Source organism: Elephantulus edwardii, unplaced genomic scaffold (assembly GCF_000299155.1).
Source record: "Elephantulus edwardii isolate Elephantulus edwardi_28Jun2011 unplaced genomic scaffold, EleEdw1.0 scaffold00334, whole genome shotgun sequence".
NCBI lineage: Eukaryota > Metazoa > Chordata > Mammalia > Macroscelidea > Macroscelididae > Elephantulus > Elephantulus edwardii.
Genome location: NW_006400084.1, coordinates 1,023,704 through 1,047,086, shown reverse-complemented (window position 1 = coordinate 1,047,086; position 23,383 = coordinate 1,023,704). Strand labels below are relative to the sequence as shown.

General features: G+C 40.5%; 1 protein-coding gene across 1 annotated transcript in view; it reads left to right on the top strand.

The window, feature by feature from the left end:
• FUT10 (fucosyltransferase 10 (alpha (1,3) fucosyltransferase)) overlaps window positions 1-23,383 on the top strand; it is a 157,677-nt gene that overhangs the window by 3,794 nt on the left and 130,500 nt on the right. The window contains exon 2 of the mRNA XM_006901571.1: window positions 7,464-7,758. Coding sequence (XP_006901633.1) covers window positions 7,464-7,758 — 295 coding nt within the window. The remainder of the gene's footprint in view (window positions 1-7,463; window positions 7,759-23,383) is intronic.

Below are 23,383 nucleotides of genomic sequence, written 5' to 3'. Positions count from 1 at the left end.
ACACACATATATATATGTGTATATCCTGTCTATCTCTCTATCTATCTGAGATACAGACATATTCTCAAGGAAATCCCCCTTATTTGAGCAAGACAGTATAGGATGGTAAATATATAGACACGAATTAAATATATATTCAGCTGTGTTTATAGCCTAGTGGCAAGAAGCTACACTGCAATTCCAAAGGCACACAGCTGTTCTGTGGGAGAAGGGTGGGCAGTCTCACCCTGTGTGGTTAACAGTGTCTGAAAAAATGCCAGAGAATCAGCTATGGGTCGGTTCCGACTCCACATGCGTCTGGATTCTGCATCTGCCTTATTATTAATTAACTGACCTCTAATTCTGGAGTCAGCAAGCCATCATCCAACCTTATTTTCTAGCTTCTGCAGCCTCATGAGCCAGCAGTCTGCCATAAGCTGCTGATTTTCGGTTCATCAGATCCAGTAACCACGTGAGTCAGGGGAAGCTCTAGCCTGACACTTGACCCATAAATTTTTAACTTGTTAGCCTCCACAACTTATGCAAGCTGTTTCCTTGATAGTTTTTGAGTTCTGTTTCAGCAAAACACAGAACCTTAAGATGAAAGGACTGAAAAGAATGTGTTTGCTTTATAGAATATCTTTTCTCTTTAGGAGTGAATGAAACAGTGCTTGTAAAAACACTTTCACAAACAGTTTGGCATTGTACGTCTTCCACTTCAGATTAGACTTTTAGTCAGAGGAAAGAAGGACTTAACTCTCTTTCTTGCCCATCTTGTGGAATGAGGTTTCAGATTTTCTGCTTCTTTTTATAGAAAGTAAAAAAAAAAAATAAAAAAAAAAGTAATGGGAGGACTTTGAAGTTGAATACAAATCTCAGAGCCGGGCAATGAATAAAGATGACAAGAAAAAATTATGTCTTTGAGCTGTGGTGTTGAAGAAGAACACTGAACATCACATAGACTGCCAAAAGAACAAACAAATAATTCTTGAAGAAAGTGCAGCCAGAGTGCTCCTTGAAGGCAAAGATGATAAAGCTTTGTCTCACATATATCGGGCATGTTGCTAGGAGGGGCTATTTTTTGGAGAGGAACATCCTGATTGGGAAGGTGGAGGGTTGGTGAAAAAGAGGAAGACCTCAACCAGGTGAATTGGCAGTGGCTGCTGCAGTGGGCTCAAGTGTGTCAGAGATTGTAAGGAGGCACAGGATAAGACAGGGCTCAGATCTGTTGTTCGTCCTCGGCTCTTTGGTACCTAACGATGATGAGCGACCTTTGATATACTTAGACATTTACTTTGGTATTTTTTTTTCTAATCATGAGAAATGTCAATGTATAACTTAGAGCTTTCTTTTTATGTAATCATGAATTGCTGCATTTTGGTTATATGTGTATTTTCTGAACTTCAGAAGTTTGAGAGGTAACCTTTCATTGGTTTCAGATTTACCACTGAGAGCATGGCTGGGTCTGTTTGATTGTGTTGACCCAATCTTGTAGGCTATTTCAATGTTCAGAATTATTGCAATACTGTATTTTTAACAGTAAAAAAATTTAAAAACAAAAATAAGTACAGTGCACAACTTTTCTTACTTTTACTGGTTTGTAGATTAGGCAGATGAAATCCTTTTCCACATGGGTAATGGAAGGATAAATTGAAAAATCATGTTATGGATCCTGTAGCAGAAATTATTTAGTAAATAATAATGTAAACGTGAAACTACTTACCTCCAGTTAAACTAAACATTGTTGTTCTCCAGAGGAAGTGCATCATTTTGTTGTGTTGTGTGCCATTGAGTCAAATATGACTCATAGCAACCCTGTGAATAATAGCTTCATTTTAGGCATGGTTTTTTGTTTGTTTATGTTGGTGGATTTGCTTTTTTTGGTATGTATTATTTGTAAACTTTTGGTGTAATTACTTGTCTTTATGTACTTTTTAATTTTAATATTTTATTTATGTTAAATAAACAATCATTTTTCCTTTCATGTTTCATTAGAAATTCTAATTTATTTTTCCTACCTAGAGTTAATATTTTGTAAGCTTAGTGTTATTAATCCTTTCAAATTTCTACTCTCAATTTCAGTTACTTTTGAATTGTTTTCTTTAGTTGCATAATTTGTATTTTAAAGCAAATCAGGTGTGCTTGAATGCATACACTTCAGTATGATTTTATATACAATTTTACAAATTTAATATAAGAAATTGCACTACAATTCCAAAGGCATGTGGTTAGAATCCGCCAGCTGTTCCATGGGAGAAGGATGGACAATCTCTTCTTGGGATTTGTTTGTCTCTGAAAACTGGCTGGAGGGTCAGCTGTGGATCAGTTCTGACTTGATGGTAAACAACAGCAACACAACATACTATTGTAATACCCAACAGTGTTAACAATTTCTGCTAATCCAAATGCAAGCAGTTTGAATCCACCAGCTGCTCTATGGAAGAAAGATGGGCAGTCTCCTTTGTGTAATTTACAGCCTCTAAAACCTGCTGAAGTTTCAGCTATGAGTTGGTTCTCAAACAGAACATAATAACAGCAAGTCCAAGGTTAATTTTCCTTAATTATTTAAAAACAATCTTTTTTTACTAAATTAGTACATAACAGTTTACGGGTAAATTTTCCTCACTTATTTCAAAAAGTCTTTTGTAATTCGTTGGTATGTATCTGGAATAAGCAAAGCCTACCCATTGTATTCTCCATACTTTTCCAGTCTACATGCAGAACAGATCATTTGAGAGATTCGACTTTATGAAGAAGAATGTGGCATCAGGACTGGAGGAAGACTTATCAGCACCTTCATCATGCAGATGTCAAAACTGAGGAGGACTTGAAGTGTTTGCTTCAGAAGATCAAGTACTTCAGGCTTCCAAATGGATTGCATCTCTGCATCCAGATAGCAAAGATCCTCACCACTGGGCAAATAGGCAGCATCATGATAAATGGAGAAAAGACTGTGATTGTTAACAATTTCATCTTGTTTAGATTCACAATGAACGTCCTTGCCGCCAGCAGTCAGGAAATTAAAAGATGAGTTGCATTGGAAAAATTTGCTGTCAAGGACCTCTTCAGAGTGCTAAAGATCAATAACGTCAGTCTAGAGACTAAGGTGTGCCTGATCCAGGCCGTTGTCTTCTTATTTGCTTGTTACATATTTGAGAGCTGGACAGTCACAGAAGAATTGATACCTTTGAGTTCTGGTGCTGGAGAATAGTATCAGACATACCATGGACTCTCTAGGTCTGTCCTTGATTGTCCAAATTGCTCCTTGGAGGCAGAGCTTTTTAAGCTCTGTTTCACATACTTTGGGCATGTTGCTAGGAGGGAACAATCCTTGGAGAATCATGCAGGGAACGACAGGCCAGGTGTGTCAGAGACAGTGAGATTGGTCAGGACAAGCAAGGTTCAGAGCTATTCTTCATAGATAGGGTTGCTATATGTTGACTCAGCACATAACAACAACAACAACAACAACCACTACCACCACCACCACCCATTGTATTTAGCTTGAGAGTCTCAAAATTTGTTTTCTTTGAAATGCCAAGTTTTTTCTGCCCCATAGTTTATTCTGTGTCAGAGATTTGTTGAAGAACTGGGTTATTTGTCCTTTTGATTTTCTCCAATTTTGGCTTTAATTGATTTTATCATCGTGTTTTGTTTATTATGCTGTTCTTTCCTTCATATTTCCTACCACTGTATTGGTTTTTTTTCTTTCTTCTGAAACTGTGGAATAAATGTACTTTCCTGTTAAGTAAACCCTTATTATTTGGAAAGGAACACAGTCTCACTAAGTACATATTGATCTGAAATGTAGAGCAAAATTTACTTTGGAAGTTGTATTCCATGGCTGTCTAAAAGCCATTAAATTGGCTCATCATCAGAAGACAAAAGGTGAGATGAAAAAGATACTGAGTTTGTGGTGACAGGTCAGTTCCATTCCCTTAAGCAGCTGGGGACTATCTGCTTTATCTTATCATGAAAATGCAGAGAAGGCTATTGTCAAGGATTAGATTTTATTTTAGTTTTCAGAGATTGTTAGAATGCTTACTTTGGTATCACAGATAATACTGTGCATACTTATTGGAAAATGATCTATAATTCCTTCTACTTTTCAGTCTATTTTAGAGGATAATTGAAGTTGGGGGAGGAAAGAAATAAGGAGAATACAAGGGGGAAAATCACCACACAAAAAATAGAGAAAAAGAGAGTACTATTTCCTTTTATTGTTAGCTGCTGTTCTGCGACTCATAGTGACTCAATGAACAACAAATCTGAACCTTGTCGAGGCTGTGCCATCCTCATAATCTCTGGTATGCTCGAGCCCATTGCTATAATCACTGTGTTAATTCATCCTGTTGAGGTTGTGCATTTCTAAGTATTTGTCATTTCCTTGAGATTTTCACATTTGTTTGAGTATAGTTTGAGATGTTTTTTTAAACTCAGGTGGAATAGACTCAAGGTCAGGCTTGTATTTTTGCAATTTTTCCTTGTGGACGTGTCTTCAATTTCAGTTTGAATTTACACATGAGCAATTGATTAATTATAATTAGTAATTTCTCTTACTAGTATGTAATAACCCTGTTTATCATGGTTGTCATTAAAAGGCAGAAGAACTTCTGGATATATATGTAGTAATGAAATGGAAAAGAAATGTACTTCTTTTTTTAAAAAAAATTTTTGGTTTGGGTACAATAATTCATATATAGTGTTTCATTCATGTACATTGTATTTTATATCATCTTTCATTTACATTGTGTTTCATATAATCATTCATATACATTGTATTTTATGTAATTATTATTGACCTAAGCCTATTATTAGGGAGCTCTGGTGGCCGAGGGGCAACAAGCTGCACTGCAATCCCAGAGGAACGCAGTTCAAGGCCACCAGCAGCTCTGCGGCAGCTGGATGAGCAGTCTCCTCCTGTGTGATTAACTGCCTCTGAAAAACCTGCGGGAGGGTCGGCTATGGGTCGGTTCCAACTCTATGGTACACAACAACACAACATGCCTGTTATTACCCTGTTATTTTAAGTTTCCACTGAATCTTTCCTATGTCTTCACCCCACTCAACTCTCCTATCCTAATGTTTTCCATCCCTCTCTCTTTCCTGCCCCCTTCCTCTTTTCTACATTTACACACATTTGACTATATTTATCTTTCTCTTTTTACAGTAACAGTCTTAGGCAGTATTTATCCTTACGAGACTGAGTTAGTGCACTCAGCATAATGTTCTCTAGACTATCCCATGTTACACAGTATTTTATGAAATTGTTGTTTCTTAGTGTAGAATAGTATTCTTTTATGTGAATATACCACAATTTCTCAATCCATTCATTTGTTGATGGGCTTTGGGACAGTTTCCATTTTCTTGCTACTCTCTATAATGCTGCTATGAACATAAGTGTACTTATTTCTGTTCATGGCTCAGTTTTAATTTCGTTAGGGGAAATATACCTCTTTTAAGTGTTTAGAAGAATTATTAAGTATCCTTGCTCATAGGTTCTTAGAAGCTAATATAAGAAGATTAATAGCCCTCCCCACAATGTCCATGTTGTTATCCTGTGAATGTTGTTGCTATGTGCCATAGAATCATCTATGACTCATAGCAATCCTGTGAACAATAGCTCTGACCCTTGCCCTATCTTGAGATAGTCTCACTGTCTGTGACACATCTGCCCCTATTGCCCCAGCCACTGTGTCAATCCATCTTATCAGGGGTCTTCCTCTCCTGCGCTGACTCTCTTCCTTTCCAAGCGTGATGTCCCTCTCCAAGGACTAGTCCCTCCTGGCAACATGCCCAAAGTATGTGAGATGGAGCTTCAAAATCCTTGCCTCCAAGGGGCAACTTGGTTTCACCCTCAAGGGGCAACTTGGTTTCACCCTCTCTAGGACAGAAATGCTTGTTCTCTTTGCAGTCCATGGTTTGTTTAAAACTCTTCTTCACCACCACAGCTCTAAGACTTAGATTCTGTTATCCTTAGTCATTGTCCAGATGTTAGATGCATAGCAAGCAATTGAGAAGAACATGGCCTGGATCAGGCTACACCTTAGTCTCTAGACTGACATCATTGCCCCTTAGCACTCTGGAAATGTCCCTGACAGCCAACTTCCCTAAGTCTTTTGATTTCCTTACTGCTGATGCCAAGGAGGTTGATTGTGAATCTGAGCAAGATTGGAATTGTTAACAACCTCAATCTTTCCTCCATCTATCAGGATGCTGCCATTTGGCCTTGTGGTGAGAATCTTTTGTGAACTCACTTGACATCCTGGGAATATGTTACTATATTTGACAAAAAGAAATTTTCAAATATGATCAAGGTTCTGTATCTTGAGATGGGGAGAGCATTCTTAATTTTGTAGGTAGGTTCCCTTGAATCATATGAATGCTTAAAAACCAGAAAATCTTCTAGTAAAGACTGGTGGAATCCCCAAGACGCTGGTCCTTAGTTACCTTTCAAACCTGTAACATTCACTCCTGTGATTCAGATTTCAACAGAATAATAGATCTGTTAGGGAGCCCTCGTGGCTTGGTGATAACAAGTTGTGCTGCCAACCCAGGGGCACATTTTCCAATCCACCAGCTGTTCCTTGAGAAAAGGATGCACTGTCTCTTCTTATGCATTTCCCTGCCTCTCAATACCCGCTGGAGGGTCAGCTACGAATTGGTTCCAAATGGACAGTATGTTAAAACAACAGTAACACCCAGGAGGAACTCACTCATTTGAAGAAATAAGTAAGATCAAAAGATCACTGTTTGCCCAGAGATAAAGCCGAGAAGGCAAGAAAGGATAAGAGAAAAGGATAAAGAAAAATGAGAATCACAGGGCGGAAGTACGAAGAATGAGGTTACAATTGTGGGTATTACAAGTAATGCCATAAAACAAAGTGAATGTGAATGGTTGGTTAAACAGAAAACCAGTTTGCTTTGTGGACTTCACTTAAGTCAAAATTGAAAAAAAATTCACTTAAAGTGGCTGCATTTATGGGAAGCCAAGTCTTCCTCTGAAGCAGCTGAGAACTGAGAATGTCAAGTAATCAACCTCTTCTTCCGGGGAGGTGGTGGTGGGGGGAACTAAAACCTCAGTGTCTTATCACTGTTGATGTGGAAGTAATAGAGGCTAACTAAAATCAGGTTAAATAAACAAAGCAAGCAAACAAGATCCAGAAAATCTTCATGGCTGTGACCAGAATTATTAATGGTGGAGAAGGGTCAGAGTTGTCTTTGAAGATGGAGCAAGGAGACCAAGCAATGCAGGTAACTTCTAGAAGCTGGCAAGGATAAGGAACTGATTTGTTTCCTTGACCCTCCGGGAAGGAGTGCTTTGTGACCTGTGTTTATTCATAAATTTGCCTTGTTTTGAGCCACTAACTTTCTGGTAGTTTGTTACAGCAGCAACAAAAAACTAATACCAAGACTAAATCATCAAGGTGAATAGACAGTGTGGAAAAAAGTAAATATTTGGTAATATTTGTCTTCTCTTTCAGGTAGTTGTCGAGCTGGGAAAATTTGAAAGGACGAAGTTTAAAAATTCTAATTTGCAAAATGGACATACAAAAATGAGGGAAGAGTCTGGACATCTCTACCCATTCCTTAAAAAAGAGGTGTTGACCACGAATGGGGAAGAAACGCCTGAAACTGACAACTACCCTGTTATGCTCTGGTGGTCCCCCTTGACAGGGGAAACGGGGCGACTGGGCCAGTGTGGGGCAGATTCTTGTTTCTTCACCATCAACCGGACCTACCTGCATCACCACATGACCAAAGCGTTCCTCTTCTACGGTAAGGAGGCCATTTACTTCTCTCCCCTCATTTGTTGTCATCTTGCTCTAAAGCTTACGTCCTGCTTTCCTTCTGTATTACTTTCTTAATGCTGCTGTAACAGAGCCTCACTAACTGTGTGAAGTTTGAAAACAACTGAAGTTTATTCTCTCACAGTGTGGAGTCTGGAAGTCAGAATTCAGGATTTCAGCAGGGTCAGGCTCTCCCTGAAGGCTCTGGGGGAGGATCCTTGCTGTTCTCTTTTGGTTTCTGGTCGCCTCAGGTGTTCGTGTAGATGCATCACGACAATCTCTGCCTCTGTCTTCACATGACCATCTTGTTCCTGTGTCTGTCTCTAATAGACTAGGTTAATGGACTAGGGCCCAGGTTAACATTCAGTGTTACCTCATGTTAATGTTAGCTAATTTTATCTATAGATCTAGTATTTCTAAATGAGACCCTATGTACAGGTGTTAGAGGTCAGGGCTAGAACAGATCTTTTTGGAGGAAACAAATACATTCTTGACATCTCACAAAGATAATTGGTGGAGCTTTCCTTGAGATTAGTGGAAACCCAATTTGCATTGTGTTTGCTCTGTAGAAGATGTGAACTTTTGGTAAATACATTAAATAAATGAGCATGACCAACATAGAGGTGGTTGACTGGGTTTGCGGAAGGAAGAGATCTTTTTTCTTAGCTTTTTCGCAATTTAATATTGGTATTTGGTAACTCGAGTACTAATTGTACTGCTGACATCAATTCAGAATGTCACCTGTGATAATAGCCAGGAGATTTTGATTCATGCAACAGATGTTTAATTGGGCCTAGGTCAAACATAATGCTTTTATTTCATTAGTGTCACATTAATTAGAAGTGAAAAGCAAAAGATGGTTCAACTTCAGCTTCCAGGAGCAAATTAGTATTTATTACTTGTTAAGGATGATTATATATCTTGCTGGGGTTGAAGATCAGCCATACCTGGGGGTGGGTAGAATTAGCTGGACGCCGGCAACAAAGTTAGGAATACTCGAGTGATGAATACTTCTGGGCGGCGGGGAGGGAAATACAGATTAGCGAATGAGACCAAATAGAGGCAACGTTAATCAGTGACATGAGGAAGTCAGTAAAAGGAAATATGTAGGGTGGATATGATTATGTGTTTGTGTATATGCACATGATGCAGTAGTGCTAGTACCTATTATGTTAATACCAAATTATTGACAGTTTAATTCCGTAAACTCTTCCACAGGAGAAAAATGGGCCATCTCCTCCAGTTAAGATTCAGAGCCTTGGAAACCCGATAGAGGGTAGTTTTGCATTGGAATTAACTCAATACCAATAAGTTATTGACCTTGCAGCCTTTGGAAATTATACATATCTCTGACTGTCCTTAAGTTAGAACCAACTCACAGCTTACCCTTCAGTTGTTTTCAGAGACTGTAAATTGTGTTGGAGGAGATAGCCCATTTTCCCCCATCTTTTTCTTGAAGAACACCTGGTAGATTCGAACTGCCTGCTACGGGTTGACAGTGCAACTCCTTATCCACGAGCCCACTAGCGCTCCCAGATTGAATAGATATGGTGAAAGGACACAGCACTGATGCACACTAGTCCTCATTTTAAACTGTTCCCTTGTTCTGTTCAAATGACTGCCTCTTCATCTATGTACAGGTTCTGCATAGACACAATTAAATTCACTAAAATTCCCATTCTTGGTGAGCAATAGTTTCTAACATCATTTTAACTCTATAAATGTACTTCACTTGAGCCATGCAGGATATTAACATTTCTAAACTGGTGTAACTTGCTTTAAAAAAATAACTTGGAATTTTAAGTAGAGTGGAATATTATGTCAGATATTTATTTCATAGATTTGATCATAATGAAATGTCTGCTAGAGATTTTGGACCTAGTGGATGAAGTTTCTCCTGCGCTTTACTTTGGTATTTTTTTTCCTGATACTTTTCTTTCTTGATTTAATCTTTATTTTACTATCTTCTGAGAAAGGTTATTAGAAGCTAAGTGTTTAGAAAGTTTGCATGTGTGAAATGTGATTGAAGTAGAAGTTCATAGAATTCCAGAGGGAAAGTTAACTACTTTTGAGCTATTTAAAGGACTTAATCCCTCTCGTCTGGTTTCTAGTGTTACTGCTGGAGAATACAAAGCTGTTTCAGTTCCCTGTGCTATCAATGTGCTTGCTTCCTCAGTCATGCCTGCCTTGCCTGGAGATAGGCAAAATCTTCTCTTTCGGAAAAGAGCAACTTGGTGCGGATCTCTTTCCTTTTATTGATATAGGCACTCCAGTGTCTCTAGAGTAGTATTTAGCCGGGTGAATTTTCCAACATTAACAACTCTACTTATGTGTCCACCAGAATATTTCCTGGTTGCTCTTCATAAACCATGCCTCAGATATTGTTACTCTCCAGCCTCCAAAACTGTCAGTGACTCCAACTGAGAACTGAGTAGGTGCTGTTTTTATTAACCCACATACTAAAATTTTGTCTGTGTTCTAACTCCAGTTTCTCTTAAGTTTAACCACTGTAACTGATGCTTGGATGGGTGGAGGGATGGTGCAGGAGAAGACCCTGGATGAGCTGTATTGACACAGTAACTGGGGTAGTTGAGGGTAGATGTGTCAGAGACAGTGAAGTTGGCTTTGGGTAGGGCAGGGCTCAGAGCTGTTGTACACAGGGTTGCTATAAATCACAAGTGACTTGATGGCAAGTAACAACACCACCATCAGCAACATTGTTGTTGTTGTTATGTGTCATCAAGCCACCTGTGACTCATAGTGACACTTTGTACAGCAGCTCTGAACCCTGCCCTGTGCTGAGCCAGTCTCACTAATTCCAACACACCAACCCTCATTGCCCCAGTTACTGTATCAATCTGTCTCATCCATGGTCTTCCTCTGCTGCGCTGTCCCTCCACCCTTCCCAGAATGATGTCCTTTTCCTGGCCATGTGCCCAAAGTCTGTGAGATAGAGCTTCAAAATCCTAGCCTTTAAGAAGAAACTTGGTTTCACCCTCTCCAAGACAGGCCTGTTTATTTCCTTGGTGGTCCATGGTATATTTAAGGGTCTAACACCACAGCTCGAAGGTATCAGTTCTTCTTCTGTCATTCTTAGCTATATTGTCCATCTCTCTGATGCATAACAAGTAATTGCAAAGACCATGGCATTGATCAGGTGCACCTTAGTCTCTAGACTGGCAACAGTGTAACAACCCTATAAACAACAGTTCTGAATCATGCCTTATCCTGGACCTTCTTCATGATGGCTGATATGCTTAAGTTCATTGTTACAGTTGTATGGAAGTAGGACATTATGAGTAATATCTGATATGTAGTAGGGATATATTGTTGTCGTTATTGTGTGCAATCTTAGCTGACTCTCCACTGGGTTTTCTGAGGCAGTAAATTGCATGGGTGAAGACTGCCATTTCTTCCTTCTGCAGAACAGCTGGTAGATTCCATGAACTGAATCAAGTACTTTTAGGATATAGTGCAGCTTCTTACTACTAGGCCACCAGCACTCCCTGTGTACTCTGGTCCTAATATATCTTTATTTCTTTTTTATACCAAACAATGTTATGTTGTTGTTAGGTTCTGTCAAGTAGGAATCAACTCATAGCTAATACTTCAGCAGGCTTTCAGGGGCTGTAAATCTTTTGTAAATATCGATTATTATCCTTCCTCAGGATAAGTGGTGGAGTTGTACTGTACTGTCAGCTCAGAACCACCTCATAGCTAACCTTCCAGTGGGTTTTCAGAGGCAGTTAATATCATGGGAGGAGATTACGCATCCTTTTTCCATAGAGGAGCTGGTGGAGCTATGTGCCTTTGTGATTGCAAGGCATCTTCTTACCATAAGGCCACCAGAGCTCTCTGCAAACTCTGGTCTTAGTACACCTGTATCTCTCCCTTATACTAAAAAATGCAATGTTGTTTGTGCTTTTAAGTAGGAATCAATTAATAGCTGACCTTCCAGCAGGTTTTCAGAGGCTATAAAACTTAAGTTAGGATTTATTATTATCCTTATAAAGGATAATGTAGGGAGCTCTGGTGGCATAGGGGCAAGAAGCTGCACTGCAATCCCAAAAGCATGCAGTTTGAGACCATCAGTTGCTCTGTAGAAGGATGGACAATCTCCTTCTGTGCAATTAACTGCCTCTGAAAACCTGCTGGAGGGTCAGCCGTGGGTCAGTTCTGACTTAGTAGTACACAACAACAAGGGTACTGTTGTTGTTGTTAGGTACCATCGAATCACTTTTGACTCACAGCATCCCTGTGAACAGTAGCTCAAAACTCTGCTCTATCCTGAGTCAATCTTACTGTCTCCAACACCCCTAACCTGATTATCCTAGTTACTGTGTCATTTCATTTCATCTAGGATCTTATTCTCCTTCACTGACCCTCCACCCTTACAAGCTGCTTGTCCTTCTCCAGGAACTGGTCACTCCTAGCCACATCCCAAAGTATGTGAGACAGAGCTTCAAAATCCTTGCTGCCTAGAAGCAGCCTTGTGTCAACCTCTCCAGAATAAACTTGTTTGTTCTCTTTGCAGTCCATGATATGTATAGTTATAATACTCTTCTCCAGGACCACATCTCAAATGCATCAATTCTTCTTCTGTCATCTTTGGTAATTGTCCAGCTTTCTGATGCATAGCAAGTAATTGCAAAGACCGTGACCTGAATCAGGTGCACCTTAGTCTCCAGACTGAGATTGTTTCTCTTCAGCACATCTGAAAGGTACCTGATAGCAGTCTTTCTCAGAACACTCTGTCTTTTGATTTCTTGACTGCTAGTGCCAAGAGTGTTGATTGTGGAGCTCAGTAAGCTGAAATTTATAATAGCTTGTCTCTAGGGTCACTATGAGTCACAAGTGACTCCATGGCACATAACTACAACAACAACAACAATCTCTTCTCCATCTATCATGGTGCTGCAAATTGGCCCAGTGGTGAGAACCTTCATTTCTTGATGGTGAACTTCAATCCATACTGAAGACTGCAGTCCTTGACCTTCTGCAGCAAATGCAATTTCTTTTTTTTCTACAAATTTTTTATTTTCTTTTACTTTATTATTTTTTGCATGTGTACCGTCAAATCAGATCTGAATGGTACAGGAGGAGATTGCCCTTCCTTTTCCAGCAGAGCATCTGGTGGATTTGAACCGCATACCTCTGGGATTGCAGTGCAGCTTCTTGCCACCAGGGCGCCAGAGCTTCCTTAAATGCAATTTCTGTGAGCAAGTTTGTGTCATCAGCATAGTGCAGATTGTTGATGAGTTTTCCTCTAATTCTGATGCCGCATTCCTCCTCATAAAGTCCAGCCTCCTGAATGATCTGTTCTACATATAGCTTGAAAAAGTATGGCGATAGGATACATCCCTGATTCACTCCTTTCTTGATTTTGAACCATGCAGTGTTTTCTTGCTCTGTTCTGATGACTGCTTCCTGGTGCAAGTACAGGGTTTGTATGAACACAATCAAGTGTTATGGGAGTTGTTGTTGCTGCGTTGGTACATGCAGTTGAGCCGCTTGCAACTGATAGAGGCCCTTTGTACAACAGCCCTAAACCCTGCTCTATCTTGTGCCAACCTTACTGTCTCTGACACACCTACTCCCATTACCTCAGTCACCGAGTCAATCAATCTCATCGAGAGTCTTCTCTTGCGCTGTCCCTCAACCTTCCCAAGCATGATGTCTCTCTCCAAGGACTGGTTGCTCCTTACAACATGCCCAAAATATGAATCCTTGCTTCCGAGGAGCAGTCTGGTTTCAACATCTCTGGGACAAACCTGTTTGTTATCCTTGCCTTCCTTAGTACAGACAGTACTCTTCTCCAGCACCAAGCTCAAGGGCATCAATTCTTCTGTCATCCTTAGTCATTGTCTAGCTTTCTGACACATAGCAAGTAATTGCAAAGCTATGGCTTAGATCAGGTGCGCCTTAGTTTTCAAACTTACATCGTTGCTCTTCAGTAGTCTGGAGAGGTCTCTGACAGCAGACTTTCCCAATGCAAGTCTTCTTTTGATTTCCTGGCTGCTGGTACCAAGAATATTGATTGCAGAGCCAAGTAAACTGAAGCTCCATTCATTATGATGCTGCCAATCGGCCCAGTGTTGAGAATCTTTGTTTTCTTGATGTTGAGCTCCAGTCCATATTGAAGGCTGCAGTCCTTGATCTTCTGCAGCAAATGCTTCAGGTCCTCCTCAGTTTCAGCAAGCAGGATTGTGTCATCTGCATAATGAAGCTTGTTGATGAGTCTTCCTTCAGTCCTGATGCCACATTCCTCCTTATAAAGCCCTGCTTCTTAACTGATTTGTTCTGCATATAGATTGAAAATGTATGGAGATAGGACACATCCCTGGTATACACCCTTCCTGATTTTGAACCATACAATGTTTCCTGATTTGGAACCATGCAGTGTTTCCTTGCTCTGTTCTGATGACTGCCTCTTGGTCCAAATATAGGTTTCAGATAAGCACAGTCAAGTGTTCTGGGGTTCCCATCCTTCTCAGAGTCAGCCACAGCTTGTTGTGATCCACACAGTCAAATGCCTTTGCATCCACACAGTAGGTTGTCTAAAACATTATTTATGGCACTCTAATGGTGTAGAGTTGAGAAGTTGCATTGCCATCTCTAAGCCACATGGTTTGAAATCACCAGTTGTTCCATGGGAGAAAGATAGACAGTCACTTCCCATGAGATTTAAAGCCTCTGAAAACTTGCTGGGGGGTCAACTGTGAGTTGGTTCTGATGTATTGGTATATAACAACATTGTTTCATATAAGAGAGAGATAAGGATGTGTTAGGACCAAAGTATGCAGAACATTGAGCTCCGGCTTCAGATTTTATATCAGAGTAAAACAAATGATATTGAGGAGACACCAAAAGGTGAATGGTCTTTTAGCAACAAGCTCGAATAACCATTCTTTTTGCCTTTAGGTCTGTGTAGCATCTCTGCCAAATCCCTGCTCTTGCTAGGTGCGGTCAAGGTGGCCGTAACTTGTAACAGCCCTGTGGACAATGAATGCCCTATCATGTACTTCCTGATCGCCGCCACGTTGCTGTTACTACCTCAGTCCATCTTTTGGAGGGTTATCTTCTTTCACGCTGACCCTCCGGTTTCCCAAGCATAGTATTTTTCTCCAAAGGACTGGCCCTTCCTGACACCATGCGCGTTACCTGGGAGGTGAACTTTCACCATCCTTGCGTCTAAGGAGGACTGTGGTTGCACTTCCTCCAAGTTAGGTTAGTTTCTTTCTTAGACAGCTCCTGTTACATTCAGTACTCTTTGCCAACTACCACGACAGTACAAAGTCATCCATTCTTTGACATCCTTATTCATCATCCAAAATGTCTGTAGAGTGTTTGATATATAATTCTATTTCTGGCATGTTGCTACTATGTGCCAGGCACAGTGCCAATCTTGAAGAACAAAGAAGATAAATAACTATAGCATTGCTTCCATCTGTATTACTAGATATGGATTTATCTTCCTTAGAAGAGTATATAGTTTCTTGATATTAGAGGAATATAAATGAATCCTTTTTACTGTCTCCCTCACTATACCCACACTGGATACAATGCATCCATGGTACGTAGTTGGTGCTCAGAAAATATTCATAGAGACCTAGATCTGCAAAGGACCCAAGAGTCTAACCTCCTTTGCAAAGATTGAGGTTTAGAGAAGATATTGTTGTTGTTATGTGCTGTTGAGTTGCTTGTGACTCTTAGTGACCCTATGTACAGCAGCCCTGAACCCTGCTCTGTCTTGTACCAAACTTATTGTCTCTGACACACCTACCCTCATTACCAGTCACTGAGTCAATCCATCTCTTCCAGGGTCTTCCTCTCTTGTGCTCTCCCTCCATCCTTTCAAGCATGATATCCCTCTTCAAGGAGTTGTCACTCCTTGTAATATGCTCAAAGTAGGTCAGATGAAGCTTCAAAATCCTTGCCTCCAAGGAGCAGCCTGGTTTCACCCTCTCTAGGATGAACCTGTTTGTTCTCCTTGCAGTTCATGGTATAGTCAGTATTCTTCAGCACCGTAGCTCAAAGGCATCAGTTCTCCTCCTGTCATCCCTAGTTATTATTGTCCAGTTTTCTGACTCAAGGCAAGTAATTTTGAAGACCATGGCCTGTATCAGGTGCACCTTAGTTTCTAGACTGACATCATTGCTCTTCAGTACTCTGGAGAAGTCCCTGACAACAGACTTTCCCAATTGGAGAAGTTAGATGTGCTGAAATTACACAGAAATTAGTAGCACAGTTGGGAGGTTAAAAAAGATTTCCTGAGACTTGATCAGATGCTCTTTAGACTATGCTCTATTTGAGTGTTAGCTCATGAATATAAATAAAATTGGATACTTGGTTTTCAAGGGCAATAGTGGTTCATTGATAGAATTCTCACCTTCTAGGTGAGAGAGATCTGAGTCCAGTTCCAGACCAGTTTCACTTTCTCTTTAGCCACTTCCTGTCTGTCATTGGAGGCCTGATTGTTGCTATAATGCTGAGTATGTTTCTTTGGACCTTCTAGAGTAAGAAATGGTAGAAAGAAAGTCCTGGCAGTCCATTTCTGAAAAATCAGCTGTTGAAAACCCTCTGGAACACAAGGATCCCTTATGTTGGCATCTTCATGAGTTAGGATCTGCTTCCAAAGAAGCTATCAGCAACAGCAGTCTTTGTTTTTTGGAATAGCTTAAAGAACATGGTTTTCAACAAACTGAATGAGAAATTCAGCTCATTAATAAGGTCTGTTGAGCAAAACAGAAAGAAGACAAGATACTTTTTTGTCTGAGGTTTCCAAATTCTAATTAAATAGGTCACTTAAAACTGCAGATGGAGCTGTGGTGCAGCAGGATTGAGAGAAAAAGCAGAAAGAATGATTGTGCGATCCACAGCCAGCCTCATTAAGCGAAAAGCAAGCTTGAAGGATTACGTGACTTTGAAGCCTTTGTAAACCAGAACATTTTTGGATTTGTCTGTAACCTTTGTAGTCTACTTTCTTTTTCTTCTTCCTAAAAAAACTATTCATTTACTTAATATAAATACACATCTGAAGGCAATTGATAGAGACTTTTCTAAGTGACCTTATTTTTTTAATTTTTTATTTTATTTTATTATTTTTTTGTGTCAAATAGATTCTGACTGGTACAGGAGATTGCCCCTCCTTCTCCAGCAGAGCATCACCTGGTGGTCTAAGTGACTTCAATGAACGGTATGTAGGTTGAGTCATTTGAGAAATGCAAATATTTAGCTGTAGTAACAATTCTCTGAATTAAAAAAAATATAAATTTTCTTTCCCTCACCCGCAGGCCAATGGTCCATAGAATTACTGAAGGAGTCAGTCTTAGAAACTGTCGTTGAAGTGACTTTGTAAGATGATCTAGTGTCTTTAAATAGTAAGACAATTGCTTATGTTTTAGGTGAACTTCTAAATAGAAGTTTAAGTAAATACAGGTGCATGGGGAGATAGAGTCAATTAGGTTTCTGAGATATTTCACCTACTTTTAGTTCTGTAGGGCGTCTTGATGGCCTAGTGGTAAGAAATTGCACCACCAACCCTAAATCATGCAGTTCAAATCCACTAGGTGTTTCACAGGAGACAATGGGCAATGTCCTCTTCATTTTACTGTGAGTTAGGGCCTCTGGAGACTCACTCTAGGGTCAGCCATTAGTCTCTTCTGACTTGGCAGTACACAACAATGATCAGATCTTTAGTACTAGGTCTGGAATGACTGGGAGAAACCATAGTGCCTCTCCTTATTGGTGCAGTGTCCTTGATTCTCCCATATCATGGTGTGTTCCCCCCCCCCCTTTATTTTATACTGGTTTATTTACAAAGTTTGAATACATTGTTTTTCACTCCAGATCTTTTCCAGTTCCTTCACACCCCCCATCAAATTGTATGACCCTATGATTAAGTGCCTCCCCCCATCCTCACCCCTCTAGTCTCCCCCCTTGGATTCTCGTACTCATTCTACAATAATGGTCTTAAACAGTATTTGTCTTTATGAGAGTGTGTTAGTTGGCTTAGCATAATGCTCTCCAGTCCCTCCCAAATTAGGTAGTGATTTACAAAATTATTGCTCCTGCATGCTGTGTAGTATTCCATTGTGTGAACTATACCATAACTTCTCAATCCATTCAATTGTGCTTGGAGATTTGGGCTGTTTTCCATGTTCTTGTGATGGTGAATAACGCTAATATGAACATTGGTGTACAAATCTCCATTTGTGTCTTAGTCCTAATTTTCCAGACAGTGGTGGAATGGCTGGGTTATATGGAATTTCTATGTTCAACTTTTTAAGAAATCGCCAGACTTCTTTCCAGAGTGGTTGTATATGAGGGTTGCTATCTCTCCACATCCTCTCCAGCATTTATTGCTTGTTTTCCTATTAAACTTTACTACTACTGCTACTGAATTGAGATGGCATCGCATTGTGGTTTTGTTTTGGATCTCTTCATATTACCAGTGATTTTGAGCATTTCTTCTTGTGTCTGTTGGGCATCTGAATGTCTTCCTCTATGAAAGGTCTTTTCCTGTCTTGCCCATGGGTTAGGGTCAGACTTTTAAAAAATTTTTTTTGTTGGTTCTCATACAAGAATTCATTTACATTGTGTTTCTTTCATGTGCACTGTGTTTTACACAATCTTTACCTTATGTGCCATATATATTCATTATACATTCATAGACAATCATTCATATACATTGCATTTTATGTAAGTGCTATTGGTCTAGAGTTCTTGTGTCTTAATGGCAAGAAGCTGTGCTGCAGTCCTGAAGGCACACAGTTCAAGTGCATCAGCTGCTCAACAGTCTCCTCCTTGCGATTAACTGCCTCTGAAAACCCACCATAGGGTCCGGTTTGGATCGGTTCCAACTTGACAGTATTCATTAACAACAACAACAACAAAAACTATTGATCTATACCTATTATTGCTCCTTCTTTTTAAGTCCTCATTGAATCTTTCTTATTCCCCCTCCCTCTCCAGTCCACCCACTAAACCTTGCTATCCTAGTGATGTCCATCCTTCCCTTATTTCTACCTCCTTCCCCCTTCCCTTTTCCCCTTTTGGACAGTTATTATGCATAGTAGTTATCATTCTAGTGTCACAATATTGATCTTATGCAGAATTTGTCTTTATGAGACTGAGTTAGTTCACTCAGCATAATGCTCTCTAAACTCTCCCATTCTATAGTGTATCTTACAAAATCCTTATTTCTTTTTTATTTTTTCCCAACTTTTTTTAGCCTGCAGCGCCTGGTAGTCCTGGGCCTTCTCACATGCCAGTACTAACCAGGCCTGAACTGCTTAGCTTCTGAGATCAGACAAGATTGGGCATGTTCAGGGTGATTTGGCCATAGGCCATAATCATTTCTTAGTGCTGCATGGTATTCTATTATGTCAGTGTATTCTGGAAATCAGCTTGACGTTTTCTTAAAAAACTGAACATGGAAATTCCACATGACCCATCTCTCGTACTCCTAGGAATATACTCCAAGGAAATTAGAATTCAGACGTGAATGGAGATATATACCCCTGTGTGAATAGTAGCATTATTTGCAAGAACAAGAATATGGAAGCAAATGCCCGTCAATAAACAAGGAAGACTGAGAAGAGAGTCTGGACACAAAAAGAGAATATAGAGAGATGCATCTCCAGAAGTACCATGAGTAAAGCGATGGAAGTCGACATTTATACTAACTCTCTAACCTGACATATTAATGAATATGTTTTGTTACAAAGGTATCCTGAGTGATAGTGGTCTCTATATACACCTTCTATGATGTCCCTGGACGGTGCAAACAGCTTACAGGATTCCTAACTAAAAAGTTGACAGTTTCTAATCACCTGGCAGTGCCACAGAAGAAAGGCGTGGCAACCCCCTTTTCTAAGTATCATAACCAAGGAAACTGAGTGGAGAAGTTCTGTTCTGTAGCATATGTGGTCACCGTGAGTTGGAATCAAATCAGTGGCAGTAAGGGCGTTTGTTGTTGTTCGTAGGAGTAGCAAATTCTTGAAGAGTTGTAATGAAGTATGCTGAGAAGATATAATAATAAACATACCATCTTTAGGGATGTTATTTGTCTCCATCTTCTAATGGAAAACTCTGGAATATCCCTGCAGATTAAAACAAATGAACTCTGAGTGGAGGTGCTGTTAAATCTTTCTGCATTCCGAGTTGGACCTGTTTTGTGCTGGAAGCCTTCCTTATTCACCCTCCTCCCTGCTCTTTTCCTTCCTTCATTAGCTGAGTTTTGTTTCCTGCAACAGTTGCAGTGAGGAAAGTTAAGGAGATAGGGTATTTCTGACGTGGCCCTGTGCCTTTGTGTCCACAGGACATGGTGTCTTTGGGTGGAGTTAGGAACAAATGTCTATTTTTTGTCTTTTGGACCTTTTCATGTGTTTCCCTGCTGGACTTGCCACGTCTATGGTTCCCATCCCTGGAAACTCTGTCTCTATTCTGATTGGTTATATGGGGCAGCTTTCTCAGCCTCTGGCACTTACAGAGTATATCCATCTGCTTTCTTTGCTCCTTAAACAGGACCCCACACCTCCTGTGTCTTTACGTTTGCTGGCAGGATGCTCCCACTAGCTTGAGGCAGATCATTGCAGTCCTCCTGCCTTACAAGTAGGGTGTCCTTCTGCACCCTCTAAATGTTCCTGGTGAAGAGAGTGGGGATAGTCTGACCTTGGCCCACTATCCTTCTTAGATTCCTCAGATATAGACACCAGTCTTCATTATCTCTGATTTGTCAGAGACAAATTTCAAGTGAGCCAGACATTTGAAATCAGGGATTTACGGCAGACCAATTATATTCTCCAAAGAAGCTTTTCCATTTGTCTTCTCACAAACTCTTCTCTTGATTCCCTTTCTAAGTGCTTCCTTGTTAAGGAATCCAAGAACTGCAGAATACTTTGCCTCTTTCCCCTCCTATACAAATCCTATAAGTGGGGGCCCAGTGGAAGTTTCTGTCTCACATTACTTTGATATCATTGTCAGATAACAGGTCTAAATAATGACTAGAAAATCAGACAGCTTTGAAGAAGGAAAGATACAGATTTATTAAAGAATAAGAAAATCCTGCAGAAGGAGAACACATAGGGCCTGTTTTATCCATGCCCACTCTGCTTCGCATTGATCTTCTGGCTGCCTCTCGGACACAATGCTTATTCCAGCCTTAAACTCTTTACATTTGCTGTTCCCAGCCAGACCTTTTTTTTTTTTTCTGTCTTGCTGTTCCCAGCCAGACCTGTGTCCTGGTGCCATTTTCCCAGAGGCTTCTTTCTTCAGCTTCATCTTTCTCAATTAAACACCCATACCATTGAGGGCAGAGTAAACTTGTAATCTGCTGTATTCATTTTCTAGATCTCTAGTAACAAAATAAGTGACTTACCAGCACAGAAATTTATTGTCACACAGCTCTGGTGCCTGGGAATCTGAAATGAGAGTATTGACGTATTGATTCCTTTGAGAGAGTCTATTCCAAGACTCCCTCTGAGTTCCTGGTGATGGTCAGCAGTGCTTCTTGTTCTGTGGTTTGTAAATGCATCACTCTAATCTTCTCCTCTGTGTTCACATGGTCATCTTTGCTCTTCATGTATGTGCCTATATTTCCTCCCTTCTAAAACAATATCATCTTGAATTAGATCAGAAAGACTTCATGTTAACAGATAGCATTTTCAAAGACACTGCTTCCAAAAAAGGCCACATTCCCAGGTATGAGGGGTTAGGACTTCCCCTTAACTCTTTGCTGGTGCAATTAAACCCATAGCACTTACTTTATTATTTTTCATGGTGTCAGAAGGAATTCGCTGGCACAGAGGAATTGAATGAAATAACATATGAGCAAGAACCGATGGTGATGAAGGAGGAAGTTCAAGTTGCTATGAAGGAATTGGCAAAAAACAAGGCTTCAGGAGTTGACTGCATACCAATTGATTTATTTCAACAAATAGATGCTGCCCTGGAGGTGCTCACTAGGTTGTGCCAGGAAATCTGGAAGATAGCCAGCTGGCCAAATGACTGGAAGAGATTTGTTCCCATTCCACAGAAAGGTGACCCAACAGAGTGTGGAAATTATAGAACAATAAATATCATTGATAACATATGCAAGCAAGATTCTGCTGAAAATTATCCAAAAACGTTTGGAACAGTATGTCAGCAGAGAACTGCCAGATGTGCAGGCTGGATTTAGAAGAGGTCGTGGGTACTAGGGATATTATAGCTAATGTAAGATGGATCTTGGTAGAAAGCAAAGAATACCAGAAGAATATCTCTCTGTGCTTCATTGACTATGCAAAGACTTTTGACTGTGTGGATCACAACAAGCTGTGGCTGACTCTGAGAAGAATGGGAATCCCAGAACATTTGATTGTGCTAATGCGAAACCTAGCTTGGAAGGAGGAGTGGCATCCTCTTCCATAATAACTTGCCTCCGGAAACCCTGTGAACCTGGAGAGAGGATGAAAGGCACCCAAGCGTTGAGGACTCTCCTTCATAGGGTTGCTGAGTCACCTGCGACTCAATAGCACTTAACAACAATAATAACAACATAGAGAAAGAGAGATCAGCCGGCCCAGCGGACAGAAAGCGATGCTACCAAGCCAAAGGTGGGTGACTTTTAATCCGCGGCCCTCGGGCCTGTCTTTCATTGTTTTTGTTCAGACATTCCTCTAGGTCGTATAGTCCTGGTGTACAAGTTGCCATACCGCGTTCACTTTTGGTTGCTGTGAGGCTGAACACTGTGACACTGATGTGTCAGATGCGTTAATAATTGGCTACCCAATGTGGACAGAGAGTGGATTGGAGCTCCCTGATGAAAACAAGCTTGGAAGGAGGAGTGGCATCCACTTCCATATAGCTTGCCTCCGGAAACCCTGTGAACTTGGAGAGAGGATGAAAGGCACCCAAGCGTCGAGGACTCTCCTTTATAGGATTGCTATGAGTCGCCTGCGACTCTGCAGCACTTAACAACAAAAATGCGAAACCTATACTTGGACCAAGAGGCAGTAGTCAGAACAGAGCAGGGTTCAAAATCAAGAAAGGGGTCCATCAGGGATGTATTTTGTCTCCATACCTTTTCAGTCTGTATGCAGAACAGATCATCAGAGATGCTGGGCTGTATGAGGAGGAATGTGGCATCAGTATTGGTGGAAGAATCATCAACAACCTGCGTTATGCAGATGACACAACCCTGCTCGCTGTAACTGAGTAGGACCTGAAGCGCTTGCTGAAGAAGGTCAAGGATTGCAGTCTTCAATATGGATTGAAGCGCAACATCAAGAAAACAAAGATTCTCACCATTGGGTGAACTGGCAGCATCAGTATGGATGGTGAAGAGATTGAGATAGTTAACAGTTTTAGTTTGCTTGGCTCCTCAGTCAACACTCTTGGTAATAGCAGCCAGGAAATCAGGAGACGAATTGCATTGGGAAAGACAGTTGTGAGGGACCTCTCAAGTGTACTGAAGTGCAACGACAGCAGGCTGGAGACTAAGGTGTGCCTGGTCCAGACTATAGTCTTTGCAATTACATGCTATGCATCGAAAAGTTGGACAGTGAATAGGGATGATAGAAAGAGAATTGATGCCTTTGAGTTGTGGTGCTGGAGAAGAGTGTTGAATATAC